General features: G+C 37.4%; 1 protein-coding gene across 1 annotated transcript in view; it reads right to left on the reverse strand.

The window, feature by feature from the left end:
* Positions 1-1,737: 1,737 nt before the first annotated feature.
* Positions 1,738-22,543, reverse strand: part of LOC123516842 (serine-rich adhesin for platelets-like) — a 39,428-nt gene continuing 18,622 nt past the window's right edge. The window contains 10 exon segments of the mRNA XM_045276541.1: positions 1,738-3,308; positions 4,382-4,476; positions 5,824-6,126; positions 10,131-10,343; positions 13,209-13,388; positions 13,726-13,900; positions 15,950-16,142; positions 16,399-16,580; positions 16,917-16,954; positions 16,957-17,044. Coding sequence (XP_045132476.1) covers positions 3,198-3,308; positions 4,382-4,476; positions 5,824-6,126; positions 10,131-10,343; positions 13,209-13,388; positions 13,726-13,900; positions 15,950-16,142; positions 16,399-16,580; positions 16,917-16,954; positions 16,957-17,044 — 1,578 coding nt within the window. The 3' untranslated portion in view covers positions 1,738-3,197.

Below are 22,543 nucleotides of genomic sequence, written 5' to 3' on the forward strand. Positions count from 1 at the left end.
AAATCCAAGTTAGCAGGGTCCGAGTTATCGAGGTTTAACAGTACAAATTTTTTTTCTAATAAATCCATTCATAACAAAAACTCAAGTAGTGTAGTGGCAAGTAAATAATGAGTGATGCTTTGCTCCACTCCAAAGCATTTCCTTTTTTCTTCTACCTTAAAGAAGAACCTTCAATATTAATTTCTCTTCAACGCATTCACGAGTCCATTAATCCACATTTGAGCACATTAAGAGGAGTCACGTTCAAATTTAACTTGTTTCCTATTAATAGAAATCCAACTCAATCCATACATCATTCCAGTACTGATATTTATGAGGCATCTTCCATAAAGCTCACATCCAATCCTCAACAAGAAATGTAAATACAATCTTATTCATCATGCTCATGAAACTCACACAACTCATATGCTAGTAAATATCTGATATACATTAGTGGTTTTATACAAATATGTCTATCATATTAACCTTACCTGGCAATAAGTACAATAACTTCACACTTTTTTATTAAAGTTCCTCATGCTCTTTCCATGATTTATTTACTGTTCTGCATCATAGTTAGCTGATAATGAAGGATTCTTATTGTTAGAAGGAATATTTTTACATTATAGAAATCATATGGGAGTGAAGCAATTTAGTGACATACATAAATAATTATGAATACAATAAGGACCCAACATCTACTGAACAAAATTTTGTTCATCTGTCTTTATAAACAATGATGATCAGACAAATTTGCACACTTGATCTCACTGCAAAGTTAAGAAAAAAAATATAAATAAATAAGTAATAATAATAATAAATTAATCAATTAATAAAAAATGGATTGCATATCCTGGAAAACTTAATTGGATACAGAAATAAGCCACTTTAGATTAATACTATTTTGTATTCTATTTCATAAATTGAGAATTCTCTTCAATGGAAAATATAATATAGAAATCCTTCAACCATATTTTGATCCCTAATTTTAAACATAATTGGATAAATAAAATTTTCTGCTATCACAGAATATATTTCTGACACAAAATATGAAAATTTAATAACACTAATTAAATGCAAAATATATATTTACAAGTGCACAAGAAATCCCATACATATTTGTATGAATTTGGAGACTTCTAAAATTGTCTTTTTTTCCATTTTCTCTTTTGTTTGAATTTTATGCTTTCATAAGATGTTTTATATTCCTTCCCAGTGTGCACGCACACACATACACACACACACAGTATATATATATATATATATATATATATATATATATATATATATATATATATATATATATATATATATATATATATATATATATGGCACACATTCCCTTCCCCTGCTAATCCCTCATATTGTTTTCATGCAATTCATATTTTTTTTAAGTGATACATGAGCTAAAAATCATCCATAAAATGACTCAATTTCAACATTCATTTTATTAACCCCTTCTTTACCAATGGCCTACCAGAGTACTTCGTATAAAATTTTGGTGGCTAAACCAATGAAGTACCTGTGTATGTCATTGCTTATTGATAATACACAACACTTAATCTTTCCAGTTTGCATTATCTTTATGATGAAGCAATAAGTTGACTAATTGGCACCTTTTGTTTTACAAACTTTATTGATGTTACCATAGTGCTTCATGTAAATCATTATTTATGGAACCGATGAAGTTCCTGCATATGCTATCACTTACTGGCATCACTTATTAATGATGCACAGGACTCAATATTTTTTTAAAGGTTTTATGATTTTTAAGACTTGGTGAAAACTGACTAATTGGTACACTGTGTTTGAAGGATATTGGACACACAGGACAAGGGTACTGATGATGTGAAACGCGGGGCAGTGTGTGATTGACATGCATTACGTCATGGCGTCTTTTCTCCTTTCAGTAGTGATTCTGAGTGTGATATGACTATTGAAAGTGAATCACAAGGGTCAGATGATAATGACACTAAATCAGAAGGGTTAAAAAATTACTAAATGCAGATGTTAGGAAAATTATAAACCACCCCTAAAAATATAAAGGGGAAGTGCAAAAAAAAGTGTGTGGATCACAGAATTGGCAACAAAGGGATTAACATGCACTTTGTATTATCTCATTTCTTGAAAGTCAATGACATGGAAAAATGCAAGATCCTACTACAAAAAAACAGATAACAATTCTAGAAATAATAATAATAATAAAAAACATAAAATGAAAGCTAATTCTAATACCTTTAACAAGAAAGAAAAAACAAGGTGAAAATGGACTATGGCCATCCAATTAATCATAAGATGAGAGAGAGAGAGAGAGAGAGAGAGAGAGAGAGAGAGAGAGAGAGAGAGAGAGAGAGAGAGAGAGAGAGAGAGAGAGAGAGAGAGAGAGAGAGAGAGAGAGAGAGAGAGAGAGAGACTCATTTTCATTTTTCCATAATCTTCAAGTTGATACATAGCAAGCATTCACAATGCACAAAATTTTACTTAATGAAATCATGTAAGAAAGTAGCATCATAAGATACGTCACATACTGGTGATATTTATTTTTATCTATTTATCTATTTTTTGTTCCTCCATCTCCGAATCAATTTCATGAAGTCAAGCAACCTCAGTGCTAACCTGAAAACTGCAGCCTCAATGGATAGGATATGAGTATGAAATTCTATTCTACTTTCAGAATGCAGATATTCTATTCTTGCTTTATGCCTGTCACATTACTCTAAAAATCTATGAGATCATCAATAAATGTGTACTACGCTAATACAAAGTGGAAACCTTGATCAGGTTATCATAAAAGACTTATTTGATGAATACAGAGGGCTGGAGTCTGATGATATTGTAAGAGTCTACCAAAGAAAAGAAGCAACTGCTTGAAGAATATTTTCTAACTGAATTGATGCTTTGGTGCTACCTTTACTGTTTTATGAAATATATTTGGAAGGGTCTCTGTAACCATCTATGATCATTAGCCTCTGCAAGTCCACTGTAGGACCGAAGTCTCCCATAACATTCTCCATTCATTTCGGTTAGCTGCCCAGTAATTTTAGGCCATGACAGTAGAATTCACCTCATCTTTCTATGGCCCACTTTCTTTTATCTCTTACTATATAGCAAGCTTACTTATGGTAGCAGCTTGCTGAGTAAAAAAAATGTATAAAAAAAAGTAAGTGACGATACTACCTTGTCACCTGGTACAGGGCCTGCTGTGATATACATGGTCTTCATTCCAGGTCACGAAGGTTGATGGTGGATTGTGGGTCTGTTGTTGGGTCTGAGAGGAGATCATGGCCCATCAGAGTTTCCTGGTACAGTTCACCACCAACACCATCATCCTGTATAATGAAAAAGGAAAGATAAATATAGTCAATCATGGAATTACATAACATGGAAACAACAACTATTTTGTGCACTGATTTATTAGACAGAAGCATATCCACTCAATACCTATGAACTTAAACTTTAGAATATGTAGTTTGACAAGATCACAACCACATCATATGTGGTGTGATCTCTCCTTACTTACTTCATTTACCTACACTCCACAATGACATCCCTTACATCCAACAAAAATAGGTAAATTTTCATCATCAATTTCTCAAATCTGTCTTGATTCATTGGTTAAAATATAATAGCACACTTATCAATTTTCCCTCTTCATCTCCCACAAACTCAAACTCTCAGGGTGAAGTAATGAAGTAATATCACTTTCGGTGCTTTCTCAGCCGGTGTTCAAATGGCTGTGTGCCATGCTGTGGCCGGGCTGCTCCTAAAAATGCACATCAACTATAGATGTCACCCACCCTCTACATTGTATCAACTATAGACTCTACCCACCCTTTAGGGATTAAGGTCCAGTGCAATACTGTCTTTCTCTATGCAGTAAGATGTTGATATCTACATTACAATTTCATCACTTTCCAGAAACTCTAATCAGATTCACTTCTAATATAAAACAAACTAAAGTCAGACCTCTTGCATCACCTGCAACATAATTTTACTACACTACAAATTGAGAGTCATTTTCCTCACAGAGGTTACTCATTCTGAGAATTTTGAAAGAATAAGCATATATATAGTTTTGTGGTAAACAACAAGGTACATATGTATACTGCTAATCAACAGAATAACCACCCTAAACATTTAGAAATGCTATATTATGATACACAATAACCCAAGTATACTCTGCTTCTATATAAACACATGCATTTCAAGTTCTTTATAATTTTATCACATGAATACTTTCAGCCAAATGTCCTGTATGAATTTTTACATAAAAAATAGCATAACATAACATCAATAGGAAATTATTAACTAAAGCAGCTCCAACATGTAAGGTCAATATAAGAAGAGTGTTCATTTTGTTATAATCTTGAGAATGAACAAAGTTACATATAGAATGTCATACCTGCAATAGAGTAGTTTGAAGGTGTGATGAAACAGGCATTACTGCTGAAGCAGAAAGCACGACATCATTGGCGAAGTTAATAACAGCTGTCCCACCTGGAGAAAAATGAAAAAGAAAAGATTAAATATTCTTTGTCACAAAAATTTTAAAAAATATAGGAATCTATTCTTTTGAGACTCTATGGAACTTGCTGTTACTCTAAAAATTACATAGAAAACTGGGATTGGTTGCTTGAAGAGTGGTGCTCTCCCCTCATAGCCTTAAGACAGACATGTCATATTAATCAATGGGAATACGTGTGTGTGTGTGTGTGTGTGTGTGTGTGTGTGTGTGTGTGTGTGTGTGTGTGTGTGTGTGTGTGTGTGTGTGTGTGTGTGTGTGTGTGTGTGTGTGTGTGTGTGTGTGTGTGTGTGTGTGTGTGTGTGTGTGTGTGTGTGTGTGTGTGTGTGTGTGTGTGTGTGTGTGTGTGTGTGTGTGTGTGTGTGTGTGTGTGTGTGTATATATATATATATATATATATATATATATATATATATATATATATATATATATATATATATATATATATATATATATATATATATATATATATATATATATATATATATATATATATATATATATATATATATATATATATATATATATATATATATATATATATATATATATATATATATATATATATATATATATATATATATATATATATATATATATATATATATATATATATATATATATATATATATATATATATATATATATATATATATATATATATATATATATATATATATATATATATATATATATATATATATATATATATATATATATATATATATATATATATATATATATATATATATATATATATATATATATATATATATATATATATATATATATATATATATATATATATATATATATATATATATATATATATATATATATATATATATATATATATATATATATATATATATATATATATATATGTGTGTGTGTGTGTGTGTGTGTGTGTGTGTGTGTGTGTGTGTGTGTGTGTGTGTGTGTGTGTGTGTGTGTGTGTGTGTGTGTGTGTGTGTGTGTGTGTGTGTGTGTGTGTGTGTGTGTGTGTGTGTGTGTGTGTGTGTGTGTGTGTGTGTGTGTGTGTGTGTGTGTGTGTGTGTGTGTGTGTGTGTGTGTGTGTGTGTGTGTGTGTGTGTATGAAACCTAGTCTCCAGTATTCTTTGTAAGGCATATCAACTAGATATACCAACAACAAGTTTATTCAATTTAAGTATCTTTCACTTCTAGTTTGTCCAATATTAATGATTAGTACATTGAATCTAAAAGCCTTCATAGACTACAGACAGATGATAAAACTAAGGTGTACTGCACTAAGACTGCAAATGGTATAGAGATCAAAAGGATCATTATGTACATCTACTCACCAGTATTTCGTGAGCCCATCCCTGCCAATTTCTTGGCTAGGCTGAGCTGCTTTCGTTTCTTTGCACGTTGGGAACGAATAATGTCAGCTATGACATCAGTGCGTGCTGAGCCACCCCCTGATGTGCCTACGTCCTCTAGAGAATCCTTAGGAATACTGGAAATATCCATTGTGTCCACCTCAGTACCACTGCTGCAGCCATTTCCCCCCATGAGAGAGTCAGCCATACTAACATCAATACTGTCAATGGCCTCAGCACCACCCTTTCCTTCCATTACAATTATTGGAGGAATGTTGCTACTGTCTGTTAGGAAGAAATGCAAATACTGGATAAGTAATCAAAACTCCTTTATGATTAATTCTACTGATCACATTAACATAAAGTGGAATTGCTGAAGTAAGAATATTTAAGAATCATTTAACAAAGAATGATCTAATGAGCTTTCTTTCTCATTCATGTCCATAGTTATAATGACCAGTATAAATTACTAGAATCTGTATTCATTGTGCCCTTTTTTCTTAGGTAGAAATGCATTATGTTCTGTTCATTTTATAGTGTTTGCAGTGACAAGTGCAAGGTGAACACACAGAGTAATATCATGCAATCAAAGATCCTAACATAGGGTGAGAAAGGTGTCAATCAATCAATCAATCAGGGGGGGGGCATATGCTGGGGGCGTGTTGCTTCACCTACCCTATGGTGCCACTCCAGGCGGTTACGCCTCGCAAGTCTCCATGTAGGCTCCCTTTACATGTCAAGTAACTCCCAGCAGGACGCATTGACTTGCCACGGCCCTGAGTTCTGTGGACGTCCCCTTGGCCTCCTCCATGCTAAGTTATCCCTTTCGGAGACAACACGATATGCAGGATCGACTTCCGGGTAGCGTGCCCCATGCCCATATAGTCACAGTTGGTGCTAATGGACTATGCTGGTAATCAGCCTCGAATCAGTCTCACAGAGCAATCGCTGATTTGACACAAAGTCATACCAGTGGTACCCCATGATCCTGCAAAGACATCAATTTGCCTTTTCAAATCGGTGTTCAATGTCCATGTCTCACAACCGTAAAGTAAGATAGGGATCACCAGCAACTTGAAGATCTGAATCTTTGCCCCATCTGCACAGGTACCAACAATGCCAAATACTCATGCTGAGCAAGTTCATAATGCATGGGCCATGCCAATCCGTTGTACAACTTCCTAGCTCAACCCACTGTCATTATACACTACACTACCAAGGTATGTGAAACTTTCCGAGACCTCAATGTCCTCGCCACATGCATGGACAGACTGTACTGTTTCATTGAGTAAGCCTCTGAACATCTAAACCTTGGTCTTGGGCCAGGAAACCTGGAGTCCCAGGGGCTTCGCCTCCTCGTGCAGTACCCCTAGAGCCATTACCAGTGACTCAGCAAAGATTACTACATCATCAGCAAAAACAAGATCTGTAATCTCAGCATTGCCAACAGATGCTCCACAATGACTTTGGTCTACAACTCTGCCTAATACCCAGTCCATGCAAATGTTGAAAAGTGATGGAGCAAGCACGCATCCCTGCCTCACTCCCATATTCACTGGGAAGAAGCTGGACACACCCCCTCCACACTTCACACCACTCACAGTCCTGGAGTAAAGGCCAGTTAACAGACCAATAATCCTTGCAGGAATCCCACAGAGATGCAGAAGATCCCAGAGTGTTTCTCAATCCACTGAGTCAAACGCCTTCTTGAGATCAACATAGGCCACAAGCGGTGGCGGGAGGCAGTGGTGTAGTGGATAAGGTGGTGAGCGTGGGATTGGGCAGACGTCCACGCATAGGTTCGAATCCCACCACGTACAGCCTTAAGCACTTTGCCATTTGTCAAGTGGTTTAAAGTTACCTACATGTCACCATGATACCCAGGTTCTAGGAGGTTACACCCAAGATGAGCTTTGGGGGTGATATGGGCCCTAATATGGGTACCACTATAAATAAATTTGCCTGCGCCACTAATGGGCGGAAGTTGAACAACGCTTCCCATACACTCTTCAAGTGTGCCTACAGGCGCTATAGGCCTTAACGTAAAAAAAAATAAATAAATAAATAAAAAAAATAAAAAATAAATAAATAAAAAAATAAATAAATAAATAAAAAATAAAATAAAATAAATAAATAAATAAATCCCGTCGAAACTCATGTCAGCACTCCACCAGTACGCGAAGCACTAAGGTCCGGTCAGTTGTTGACTTACTGGGCATGAAACCAGACTGTTCAGGTCTCTGGTGTTTCAGCAGGTGACTGCAGATACACATCAACAGCAAATGGGGAAGCACCTTGCCTAGTACACTGAGCAGTATTATACCGCAGTGGTTGTTACAGTCTTGACAGTCCCCTTTCCCCTTCCAGATAGGGGTAACCAATCCCTTTTTCCAGTTAGGGGGAATGGTACTTGAATGCCATACAACAGTCAAGACAGCATGCAACCCACGAATCATGGCCTCACCCCCAGCTTTGAGCAACTCCGCACTGAGTGCGATGTTACAAATGCCAGCTGCCTTTCCACCCCTCAACTTTGCCACAGCCTCTTTGACCTCATCAATGGAGGGTGCAGTTTTGTCATTGGGTGGATCAGCATCCAGCATCTGTAACCCTGCAGTTTGGAGCTGTCCACCTGTAGGATCCACTGTGAACAGCTGCTCTAAGTACTCAGCCCAACGAGCCATCTGCCCATCTGCATCTGAAAAGAGGTGACCCTCTGCTGTTCGGATAGCACTCACCTGAGATGTAGAGTTGGAGTGGAGTTTATTCCCGGTCATTAGCATTTAAATGAAACTCTACATCCTCAGTTAGACCCCCTGACATATCTCTCCTTGTCTCTCCTCAGGAGGGCTCTAGAGCCCTGTACTGGTCGCAGTCTGGCAGCGTGACTCTCCTCAATACTGTCCAGCGTTTCTACCGAGGCAAAGCCACTCCTTGACCTTGGGCGCTCCCCAACGCATTCCTTGGCAGCCTCAAGTCTCATATTTGAAGGTATCCCATAGCTCTACCAGGTCCTCGATGGTGTTGAGCACTCCAAACCGATTGGATACTGACACTGTATACTCCTGGGCACATGTCAAGTCCTTCAGTTTCTCAAGATGAAACACTGTGTGGTCACATCTTGGAGGCTTTCTGGACTTGACATGCAGCTTGAGAGTAGCAACAACAAGCCTGTGATAAGTCGCAAAGAACTCGGCACTCTGGAAAACCCTGCAGTTCTGAAGGATCCTCCGAGTACTAACAAGGATGTGGTCGATCTCCTTCACTATCCCTCTGGCATTGCTATACCAAGTACAACGGTGCAGTGCTGGTCTCTGATACCAAGAACCTACAATTCTCAACCTTCTGGATCTTGCAAGATTCAGAAGGAAAGCGCTGTTGTCGTTCCTGGTACCAGAGCCATGGGGACCAACACATAACTCGTAGCCGGCTCTCTCAGTGCCATTGACAGCATTAAAGTCGCCCAAGACAATAAGTGCATCACAACAGGGACACTGGTCCAGTACAGTGTCAAGTTTGGCGTAGAATGTCTCCTTCTCTTCAGTTTCACACACCTCGGTAGGAGCGTATACTGCAACAACAGACATGAAGCCTAGACTGTGCTTCAGCCTTAGTCGCATTATATACTCATCAACCTAAGTAACCTCTACAACAGACAGCTGCAGTCTGCTGGAGATGCCTATGGTCCCCCTTGAAATGGTGACTATTGCTCATGCTGGACCATTATTTAGTAAAACCCTTGCTACTGGTCTCGCCACTGCCAGGCCTCCTTGTCTCAGAGTCAGAAAGGTGTCAGTATAGTAAAACATATGAATTACAAAACATGAAGCTTCCTGAACCTCGTATGCAAGTTCAAGGGAGGCAATGAAGGATTCTCACCCCTTCCCTTCAGCAGCCATCCTAGAAAAGCTGGAAACCTTGGGAGTAATGACAAAGGGATGCCATGACCATGGTTGTGAAAAGACAATTACTCAATGCCTCCCTTGATAAATATTTGTATGATGTTCTATGTGATAATCTATGATGGGACATCACTGTGACTCTACAAACACCACAGCATTTACAGAATATAATGCATTTCACCCAAAAGAAAGCTTACCTCAAATCACCAAAGACATAATGAACACACACTAGTAACCTGCTTAACACTAGTCATTGTTGCCATGAGTATGAGTGAGAGGGAATTACCTTCAAGTGAACAACCATCATAACAATTTGGATTACACCTCATAAATCTCATCAAAACTATAACAACAATATATCACTTGTAATAAAAGACAATACAGCACCTATATCTCCATTAATAAGCTCAATGCTAGACAGCAGTGCTGCATGTGGATCAGATGATGGAGATGCAGAGAGGATTGAGGATGGGCCCCCTGACTCTAGGACCACTGACGAGGAAGAAGAGGATCCACCTGTTGTAAGAGGAAGGAGCTGGTCCACCATCAAGTCCTTCTCCCCCAACAGAGTTAAGTAGTCCAAACGATTGGTATCAGTGGCTGAAAGGTTAAGGTAAAATTGTTGGCAATTAGAATCAGTGGCTCAAAAGTTGAAATAGAATTGTTATAGACATTTCTAATTTTTTTCCAGATATTGTATTCAAGAATGGAATAGGGTGCACATATTTGTACTGTATCTATGACTTATTTAATTTGCTCATTATTTTCATGTGACAAATACCTGTATTTTTTTCTTAATTTTTGTCAACCCTTATTCTACATCCACATGTAAGAAATTGAATGTTACAGTTAAATGTCAAAATGGAAAAGTTAAACACATTGGCAATCATATACAGGCAACCCCCGTTTAACGAAGGGGTTACGTTCCTAAAAAACACTTCGTTAAGCGAAATTTCATTAAGGGAACCGATTATAACAAGTTTAACCCCTGACTTGAACTTCCACTGAGAGTAAGCAAAGTGAGAGTGCATCATAGTAAGGTGAAAGGTTTAATGAAAGTAAAAATTATGAAGTTTAACATTTAGGCAGTTAAATTTAATTAAGTCATTATAATGTACACTAATGTATGTATGTACGTAGCTTTATAATGTTGATGATCTTAAATTTATGAAGGGAGGGAGAGTGAAACGGGAAAGACACTAACTGGCAACCTGTGGAATGTAAACAAAGGGCGCATCATTGTACCACATACAAAACTTATGTACCACATTTTCACAAGGCTTTACATTTTATCCATTGTAGAGTCACGAGTTCAGGTGGTTCTTTTAGCCTGCAAGGAAGATACAGTCTCACCAGCCTTCTTAATAGTTTGCTGACTTGAAAATAGTAGAGACAGTAGATGGAGTCATGATGGTGGCCAGCAATGCTATAGTTTCCTCGCCTCTCTCATGTCTGTGAATAATATCCAGCTTCACTTCTAGAGTAAGAGACTTCCTGGTCTTCTTAGGAATGCTAGGCCACATTGCAAGGAGTTTTGGTGGAAAGTTGAGCGAGCGAAGACGAGCTGCTGCTGACGCTGTTATGGGAGTGAGTGGTGCGTGTTGTCCACGAGAGGTTTGATCTTGATCTTGATCTTGATTCTATAGGTGTCCCAGGATTTCTCCTGAGGCAGGCCTTAGTATTTGCGGCTGCTAGTGTATTCAAAAGCTTGTCGGCTTGTGTGATACGGCGGGGCTTTCAAACTTGGAAAAAATTACCTGGATAAAACTTCGTTAAAGCAAGTTTGGTATTCGTTAAATGAGCAGATGGTAGAAAAATTAAACCTTCGTTGTAGCGAAATTTCGTTGTGTGAACCTTCGTTAGACGGGGGTTGCCTGTATGTTACTGATGCCTGTATGTTACTGAGGATTGGGTGCCAAATAAATGACAATGACCAAGGATACAGGAGAAGGCAAAAATGAATTTTTAAGAAGTGTGTCAAAAAAAAAAAAAAAAAAAAAAAAAAAAAAATGGAAGTGGACAGCAAGAGGAAGAAAGTAAGACCCGTGATGAGATGGAAAGATTGTATTGTGGCAGAGCGCAGGAAGAACGTGGATTTTGAAGAAGTGGAAGACAAGTTTAGGTAGAAGACTCACTAAAAAACACATCCTCATAATGAAACAAGATAATGATGATGCAGAAGATAATTTAGCAATCAATAAAAATACTTTGCTAATCTTTTTCTTCTATAACCAATTAAAAGTTCATCATACTTAAAAGAAAAGAGATAAAGAAGAAAAGGAATAGAGCTGCAAAAAAGATATGGAAAAAGATAACTGGACATCTGTAGTGAACACCACTTATTGAGTGTTCAAAAAAGAAGTGTTAAATAAGAAACATAAAATACACTTGATCCTCAAGTGTTAAATAAAAAACATAAAATACACTTGATCCTCATTTGTCCAGACTAAATGGTGCAGGTGCCAGTTCGGATTATGAAAAAGTCCAGATAACACAAATGGGCCCTTTGTTTGCCAAATATGGTCATTTGTTTCTTAGACTTTTTAGGAAATGTTAAATTTAGTATATTTTGGTTTCCCTGCCCAACTAAACCAAAACAAACTTAATCTAAGTTAACCTAAACCAAAAATGAACCTAACAGTAATAGCCAAGAGCAAAAAAAAAAAAAAAAAAAAAAAACTAGGCGTGAAGTACAGTGAGTATTCTATTACAACATGCAGCCGTGTCATGCGATGCTGGCCATTTCTGTATCAGCAGCTTCACCCTGCACGGTAGAATTAAAAAGTCTGTGTTGATTGCGGAATTGCCATAGCCACTGATCACTCCTGAAATTTTCTATATCAATCTTCTGTGCCAGCTTCCAAGCTTCTGCAAGGCTTTCAATGCCACAACATTGATCCCCACTGCACACACTTCATAACTGTGGCATCTAAAGCAGTATCTTTTCCAGTCCTTATATCTTTTCTTGGTACATCTTTACTACTTTTACTTGATGCATCCATACAGTATTTGACAAAATATTCTACCAGCTTATCTTTTGATTTTCTATTGCCCAACACAGTTTGCTTGACCACACCATACTCCTCTCACAAACAATCATAACACTAGCTATTTTCTCTAATTTTCTTATAAATCGCAGCTTTTAAGCCACAGTTAGGATCACTAGCTTAGGCTTAACACCCTTGTGAGGCATAATTAAGTGTTCTAAGGTATCAAAAAATGCACAAACTTGTTCATTCATCGGACAAACCACAGTGTTCATGAGCATCGGCCGGAGATGCCGGACTTGTTTGTCACCATTTATTGACCATTTCTCATGGTAGGCAAGACACGCTTTATTTGAATTCATTTGTTTACTGTCTAGACTCAAATTATCAAATTATTATCTGGACACTGTCCAGATATACCAAAATCCATATAAACGAGGGTCGAGTGTATAACAAAAATACAGGTCTTTACACTCACTAAGGATGGTGTGTTCCTTCAGCATGTGTTGACGAAGGTTGTGTTTGGAGTTATAGTTCTTGTCACAGGTATCAATGGGGCAGTGGTAAGTCACCTTGTTGTTATTTTCCTTTGCTTTACCTTCATGTTTCTTGAGGTGAACGTACAAACTGCTCTTTGCAGTGAACTTGGCATTACAATCTGAAGAAAATTTTATTTTTTATCTCATCATATTACCGACATCATCTTTAAGCATAATTAATACATAAACTAATTTCTTAAGTTTCTGTGAATGTAAACCAATACTGATTGATGAATCCATAGTTTATTACTGTCTAATCAAGAAAAGTACACTTCAATATTGTATGAAAAATATACTAGCCCTGGTGTCAGGATTTAGACAAAATGCAAATTTATATTTAAGGCCATACAATTCACAGAAATCCCTCATTTACTTCTTTTATTCAAGATTAAAATACTTATCTACAAATAAAAGGCACTGGAGCTATAGTAGAACAAGTAGGCAACAGAAACTTACGTTCGATGGGACACTGAAAATTCCGAACACCTGTGTGGATGAGTAAGTGACCTTTGAGGTGTTCTGACCGAAGGAATGACTTCTGGCAGATGTGGCAGGTGAATTTACGGTCATTGGTGTGCTTTCGTTGGTGACGGCTTAGTTTACTTGCACTTTGAAAGGACCAATTACAACCCTGGAAATTTGGTTAAATAAAGCCTATTAACACAAACTTTGACATACTTACAACAGCTTTTAAGACTTATGACATATGAACAAGATTTCAAAAGGACTGTCACACAAAAAATTAGATATTTTAACCAAAAAAGGTCACTGACATTAACACCTGTAAGTACCAGAATCTTAATCAGAACCTCAAAATAAGAAATCAATACCATCTGCCAAGCAATTTTCTTACAACCCACCATAAATCATAATTTTATTTTAACATGTTCCCTGCAATACAAGCCACCAGTGGGTTGTAAAACAGTTTTCACATACATCACATTTTAATCTTACTATTAACAGAAATTGGATTGCATAGTAAAACTGCAATAAACAGTATGTGTAGGAGGGCATAATAAACACTGATTGATAAATAATATGAAGCTTATTTCCTTTTAAGTTATAAAAATTATATGAAAAATAGTCGTCTTGTTTCCATATTTTCTTTCTAATATATGTAACAAAAAAACTATATTATCTTGCATTTTTTCTTTCAGAAGAACATAAAACTTTTCTATTACAATCATTGAAACAGATATCACAATTGAACTTTCTTTGACAAGCTTCAATGATTTTCTATTGATGTTTTATATTTTTCCTGATATTATTTGGACAAATTGTAAAAAAAAAAAACGCTGCCATTGGTGACCCTTTTGAAATGCATATATAAATAAACATAAGTAAAGAAGCAAAACAGAATAAATAAAAAAATATCAGTAATAAAAATTACCTGAAAAATACTTTTTTTTTCTAATACATGTAAGAAAGCCATATTATCTTTCATTTTTCCCTCAGAACATGAAACTTTTCTATAACAAACAATTCAGAGATATCACAATTGGACTTTCCTTGATAAGCTTCAATAATTTTCTTTATTGATCTTTTCATAATTTCATAATTTTCTATTTTATCTATCTTATCTTCTCTCTCTCTTCTGTTGAACAAAGTTGACCATAAAACTGTGTAACATTTATTTTCTAAATATGCAAAACAAGAGACAAAAATATATGAACAAATTTAGACAAGGAAAACTATAGTAAAGTATAGAAATGCACTGAATATCGATAAATACAGTATGTCCACCAGTGGGTTGTATCGCAGAGAAGGCATAGATTTTTCATGGCATGCAATGCCACCCATCGGCAGGTAAACACTTTGTGGTTGCCAGTTCACTTGGTTATTTTCCCACACAACACTCTGCTCTTCTCGCTTTTGCTGGCTTGACCAGCACTGATGTGACAACGATTTATTTATATTGCAGTGCAAGCGAGCTCGCCACACTGACAATTGCAGGGAACGTGTTAATCAATTTCTTCCAAATTTCTCACTTTCGAGATCATAAGGATGTTTTCTATATAGCAACTGATTTTAAGATAAGTTACTTCATCCTCGAGTTACTTCTCAAATCTATAATTAGTAAGGCACAAGAAATAAGAAATGAGACTTAAAAGTAATCAGAAAGGAAAACAAAAGGTCATAATATTTATAGTATATTGTCTCTTTTCTTTGAGAAATGCAGGAATAGTAAGCAAAGCCTCGAAACATGCATGGAATGTTGCCATATGCAATTCCAACCATTTTGTTGAACATACAATTCTTGTATATTCATGTAATGTAAAGTATTTATTTATTATACACACCATGTAGAGTTGTGGAATGTGTATGTAGAGGTGGGAATAAAAGCATTAAGAAATATATAAATATAAAATTCTGCATCCCTAGTCTAACATCCTGAGATGTTAGAAGAGAAAAATCTAAACATCACAATTGTATGGTAGCCATACTTCCATTCATATGTACATGAAACAATTTAACTTTTTCTCATTTTGTGGAGAAAGAAAAAAAATAATAATTAATAATAATAATAATAATAATAATAATAATAATAATAATAATAATAATAATAATAAAATAAAATGAAAAAATAAAAAATACAATCTGTTAAGTTACAACCTATCCCTAACAAAGAAAATCACTCCTTAAAATTACCTGCACTGTATATAGTCTACTCTCCACCCACCTCATAAGTACAAGCAAATGGTCTCTGGCCTGTGTGGACTCTCATGTGTGTTTTCAATCTGCAGGGCTTGTCAAACTTTTTGCCACAGCCAGTCCATTGGCATCGTAATTCCTCCTCTTTGTGGTGGCTGCGCATGTGTGATGTTAAAGAGTTTGGAGTGAAGTAAGACTTGCTGCAACCATCCACATCACATCTATAGACAAGATTAAATAAGTCAGCCTTCAAGAAAATGGCTTTACTTAATGAAATAAGGAAATTTCAACACAGTGTGATATCAAAAATTATTGATTTTTTTAAGAAATTATGATAGTCAGAATGAAGAAATATAATAAAGCACATTGTTAAAAATAGGAAATAAAAATAAGAAGAAATCTCTAAGTACACACAAATTTTTAGTAATAAACTCATTCACTCACATTAGCACAAAATGACAAACTACTACTACTCACTTATAGGGTGCCTCAACATCCTTGTGTGTCTTCATGTGCACTTCCAGCTCACGCCGAGTATGATATGCCTGCGAGCACTCAGGCAGGGCACACAACCAGCTTTTGGGACGTTGATGCAACCGCAGATGTGTGTTCAGATTATAAACAGTAGTGAACCTCCTGTTACAATTGTTTTCTGTACACTAGGTAAACAAGGGGAACAATTAGTAAAATACATTAGAAAAATTTAGAGAGAGAGAGAGAGAGAGAGAGAGAGAGAGAGAGAGAGAGAGAGAGAGAGAGAGAGAGAGAGAGAGAGAGAGAGAGAGAGAGAGAGAGAGAGAGAGAGAGAGAGAGAGAGAGAGAGAATCTTGAGTCTCCACAATAAGCTTTTTGGACAAGCAGAAATGAGAGCTCTTGCACAATGGCCACATCCTTCAAGAGTTCCTTAGAATAAACATCAGAGCAGAATAAGCTAAATAATAATTCAACAACCTGTGGAAGATTCTACCACTATGGCAATACAACACAAAACTCACCACAAAGTCCCGCCGTTTAAGGTGTGTTTCAATGTGCGTTTCAGCTTGTACCAGGTGTAGAAGGCCCAGTCACAATTTTCATAGTTGCATTTATATGGCCGGATTCCATTGTGTGAAAGGAGATGTATCTGTAGTTTGTAGAGGAGAAAACTATTCAACATTCAATCCACAAATCTAAAGGAAAAGCAGCTAACACATAAGTTCACATGAATAACCATGCTATTGAGCTTTCCTGGTACATATCTACCCTTGTCCCAAGGCAATGAGCTGGCACGCACACGACACACACACACACACACACACACACACACACACACACACACACACACACACATACCACCATGGAAAAGGACATCAGGAAACTAGAAAGAATCCAAAGGAAAGCCACCAAGCTGGTGCCAGAAATAAAGGACCTCCCCTATGAAGATTGACTAAAGGAAATGGAACTACCAACTTTGAAGGATAGATGGGAGAGAGGAGATCTAATAATAATGTACAAGCTAGTGAACAGTATGGAAAAGATACAAGACCTGGTATCACTGATTGAAGATGGGAGATAGGCAGACAAGAGGACACTCAAAGATCAGGAAAAGTCAATGTTTGAGAAACATTAAAGTTTATTTTGCACATAGGACGGTAGACATCTGGAACAGCCTGAGTGATGAAATTGTAACAGCAGAAAGTATGCATAAATTTAAGGAAAATATGGATAAAATTAGATGATGAGACAAGTCACTATAAGTCCTGCTCAACCTTGTAATATACAACTAAGTAAATACATACATACATACATACATACATACATACATACACACACACACACACACACACACACACACTGGAGACTCAATACTCGAACTTAACCCTTAAAGTACAGGAAGCTGATTTACTTTCCACCTGTTACAGTGGGGAAAAATCACACCTGTCAAAAATGCTAAAAGATTTTTTTCCTTATAAAAAGCATATTTCTCTGTGTTATTCTGAGTACAACGATGTAGTTTTCAACATGTTATGAACTCTGAGAGCAAAGTTATTGCACATCAAAAAAATTCTCCCTGAACCCATGGCAGAACCCGCTGCTAAGAAATACCCCCCAAGCTCAAATACCAGTGCGCGTGCTCTCTCTCTCTCTCTCTCTCTCTCTCTCTCTCTCTCTCTCTCTCCTTTCAGGCATTTGAATTTGATGTTCAAGTATGAACTTTTTCAGTTTCATGTCAAGAAAATGCGAACTTAGATATAAGAAATGATGTGCAAAACAGGAAAAGAAAAAGAAACCACATATTACAAGTACAGTAAGTCCTCGTTATATGGTAGCTCTTTATCCGGTAAGAAAATTTCACAGATAACGGTATCCGCTCATGTCATCCAGGAGGGCCCAGCGCGGGGGAGCAGGGGTGATGATGTCATCCACGCCACACCTCACCACTCACAGTACAAGGAATCCTCGCAATTCGAGGGGGTTAGGGCAGTTTTTCATCGGTCGAATCAGCATTTATTTGAACTGTGAAGCAATTTTTCCCATAAGATACTTAAGAATTAGGGGGGATAGGGATCAACCTCCAGCCTAGACAACCCAAAATATCACTATAACCTCTAAAAACACTAACTTAGATTAAATCAGTACTACTAAAGGCTTAATTTATAGCTAACTTTTTTTTTATTAAACACATTAGGGTGCTGTACAGTACATTTTTGGAAATAGAAACACTTGCAATGGTCCCGTGGTACTGTCCCTGTTCTTCCAAATTGTTAATACTGTTGATCTAGGGACACTTATTTGCATTGCAACGACATTGTGAGCTATACCTGCATCACACTTTCTTATAAGCTCAAGCTTTTCTTTGAAAGGCAGGAAATTGTGCTTTTTAGGGCTGGGGCTGGAGGTGACTTTCCATAGTCTTGAGTCAGACGAAATGCACGTTTTCCTCTAGCTTCAATTTTTAGTCCAATTAAGATCTATGGATTCTAATTAACACTTTTATAATAAAATTAATTTTCTTGTTAATTGGAAGGAAGCTATAATCTCAAATCAATAGAATCTTGATAAGTAGATGTAAATATATTTGTATATATATACATTTCTGTCCTAGCCTAGCAGTGAAAAGTAGTTCAATTGTTTGTTTACATTTCTCTGGCACTGCGACGTTCCAAGGCTTCTCTTCCAAGTAGCAACTGGTCAAGATGAGAAGCTCTGTTATTTATGAGTTGACAAAGCTATCTGAAGAGTTTCTCATAGGGAGCATTAAAGGCCAAAAAATAGCAACGAAAAAATAGCAACAGCTTGCTTGGGGTGAAGGGGCTACCATGTTTGTTTACAGTTGACAAACGCGACAAAGGTGGAAGCAAGCATGTGTGTGACGACCAGCGTTGACAAAAGTTGACAGTCTTCAGAAAGTTGACAGAAAAAGTTCATGGAAAAGTGCAAGTGTGACGCCGCCTGCAATGCACAAGGTAACGTCGGTTTACACTTTCGCCTGGTGGCTTTGCAGCGAATTTGACCGGGTGGGTGGCGGGCGAGATATGAATGTCAAATTGGCGAGTCAGTCGGTCGAACCTTGAGGATTGGATATTAATTAACTGAGTTCGAATTGGCGATAATTAGAACTGCGAACGGTCGAATCACGAGGATCCCCTGTACCGACTTCAACTTGACTACCCTTGGAGCCTGTTATCTCTTCCCCTTCCCCCCCTTTTTGTAATTGCATTACATATTACTTACATGCATCACTAATTAGATGAATAAATGGAATATTAAAGGGTAAGCACAAATATATTCATAATAATTATGGCAAAACATTTAAAGCCTATTACCAGTGGCAAACCATGCAGCAACTGAAAAAGGGCACAGATGGATCTGGCAAGTTCACTATCAGAGAGTGGTGAAAGTCGTATAACATCAAGCACGCCTTAGATAACATCAAGTCATCTTGAGACGAAGTGAAGATGTCTATCTACCATGAACTTTGCATGGAATAAAGTATGGCCAGAATGCGCGCGTGACTTCCCAGGCTTCGCTGAAGACGACATCGGTGCGATCAGAAATGACATAGTAAATCTGTGCCATAGGGCTGGCTTTGATGAAGTTGATGATGATGATGTTCAAGATCTTTTGGAAAGCCATGCTGAACCTCTCTCAAATGATGAACTTGTAGAGCTAGACAAGACATACAGGAGGCAGAAAAAGAGGGAGACGAGGAAGAACCTGTGCATGGCCTGGACATCAAAACTCTTAGAGAATGTCTCGGTGGTATCGAAAAGGCTCTGGAAACCCTAAAGGAACATGACCCAAATCCTGCCAGGAGTAGCAAAGTGGCTCGACGTAGAGAAAAGTGTCAAGAAATCTATGATGAAAAAACAAGAAAAAACAAAGTCCTCCATCTACTCGTTCTTCAAGCCAATCAGACATGACGTCCCTGTCACACCTGCTGACCCTTCCTCCATATCCACTTTCTTCAAACCAGTGAAACGTGCTGAACCTGCTACAGCTGGCCCTTCCACATTTGCTTCCGACTGTGCAGACGACGACGTCTTATCCTCGCCTGCCCACTCAGCGGAAGATGAGTAAGGGGTGAAATCCCTACTGTCCCTTAGCCTTGGGAGGACATCATCAGAACATAAGAACATAAAAAAAGAGGGAAGCTGCAAGAGGCCGCCACGCCTATACGAGGCAGTCCCTGTATGCTTAAGCTACCCAGTTCCATCTACCTTCTCCATCCATGAACTTATCTGACCTTCTTTTAAAGCTCCCTATTGACTCAGCCCTGACTACATGACCACTAAGACCATTCCAATCATCAACCACTCTGTTTGAAAACCAGTTTCTTCCCATTTCTTTCCTAAACCTGAATTTTTCAAGTTTAAACCCATTATTTCTGGTTCTGTCCTTGCTACTGATCCTAAGAACTACATTCATGTCCCCTTTGTTAAAACTCTTATACCACTTAAATACTTCTATCAGGTCTCCTCTTAACCTTTGTCTCTCTAGAGAATGCAAATTGAGTTTTTTTAGTCTCTCTTCATAGGGAATACCCCTCATCCCCTGTATCTTTTTAGTCATCCTCCTTTGCACTGCCTCCAACAGAGCTTTGTCCTTCCTGAATTGTGGGGACCAGAATTGTACCGCATAGTCAAGATGTGGCCTGATCAACGCCAAGTATAATTTTAGTATTACTTCAGGACTCCTGCTTTTAACACTTCTAAAAATTAATCCTAATACTCTATTCGCCTTATTTCTGGCCTCAATACATTGCTTCCTTGTACCGAGATCGGAGCTAACTATGACTCCTAAATCTTTCTCATACATGGAACTTCCTAGTGCCACGTTATCTATCGTGTACCTATTGCTTGGATTATCTTTAACCCTTTCAGTGCTCCGGACCACGACCGTGGCTTTGAGGGAAATGCCTCCTGTCCACGATCGTGGTCCCATATTTGACGAGTCACAGAATTAAACCGCGCACCTCCTGGCTACTGCTAGTTGCCAGATGACATTCTCCCATCCTCCCTCGACTCATGGGATGCGTCATCAGTTGCGTGGTAAGAAAAATATAGTCACAATGGCATCCACACAGCACAGCAGAGTATCAGATGCCCCTTTTTTCACAATTATTATTATTTTACAACATCGTTAGTAGCTATTTGTGCATTTATTTACAGAAATAACAAGAGTAATGATCAAATCTTGTTGTTAGAGAGCAGATATGCCAGATATTATTCATTTATTGGTACTATATTGCGTATTTCGTATATTACCATATATAGGCATGCGTATCCTCGCTCATGATAGTATGTACATCAAGAAATCACTCTGAAAACATATTCTATATTATTTGTGTGGGCATAATGTATACACACAGGTGTGAAAAATCATTACCCTAGAACATTCTGGAGCAGTTCTGAGCAACTGCAGTTCAAATCAGGCAGAAAATTCTGTGTAATTTAGTGAGAACACTTGCACAAGTTGCGGCGGAAAATAACCACCTGCTACGATGGCAATACTCAACAGCACACAATGTACCACCAGAAAGCCAACTTCCCATCATTATTGCACCACTTTCCAGAGTGAGTAGAGACCTAAATTTTTTACAGTAGATGCGTAACACTCTATTATACATGAGAATATGGGTTTTTTCCATTTTTGCAAAACTCGATTTATCGACCGAATTTGCGTCTCAGACATGACTCAAAAACCTATTTGCACCCTGAAAGGGTTAACTATGCTCAGTACCCTGCACTTGTTACTATTGAACTGCATTTGCCATCTATCTGTCCATTTTTTCATCTTATCCAAGTCAGCCTGCAAAGCCTTGGCATTCGAATCTACCTCTCTTTGTGTCGTCCGCAAATTTACTGATATCACTATTAATTCCACTATCCGTTGATATATATATTAGAAATAACAATGGCCCTAAAACCGAGCCCTGTGGCACCCCACTAACTACTTCTCCCCACTTGGAATTAGATCCATTAATTACTACCCTTTGTTGCCTGTCGTCTAACCACGCTTTAATCCAGCCTAATATTCTACCTTCTATACCATGTGCCTTAACCTTTTTTAAGATCCTCTGGTGAGGTAACTTGTCAAAGGCTTTACTGAAATCCCAGTATAGAATGTCATAATTATCACC

This window comes from Portunus trituberculatus, chromosome 41 (assembly GCF_017591435.1).
Source record: "Portunus trituberculatus isolate SZX2019 chromosome 41, ASM1759143v1, whole genome shotgun sequence".
Classification (NCBI taxonomy): Eukaryota; Metazoa; Arthropoda; class Malacostraca; order Decapoda; family Portunidae; genus Portunus; species Portunus trituberculatus.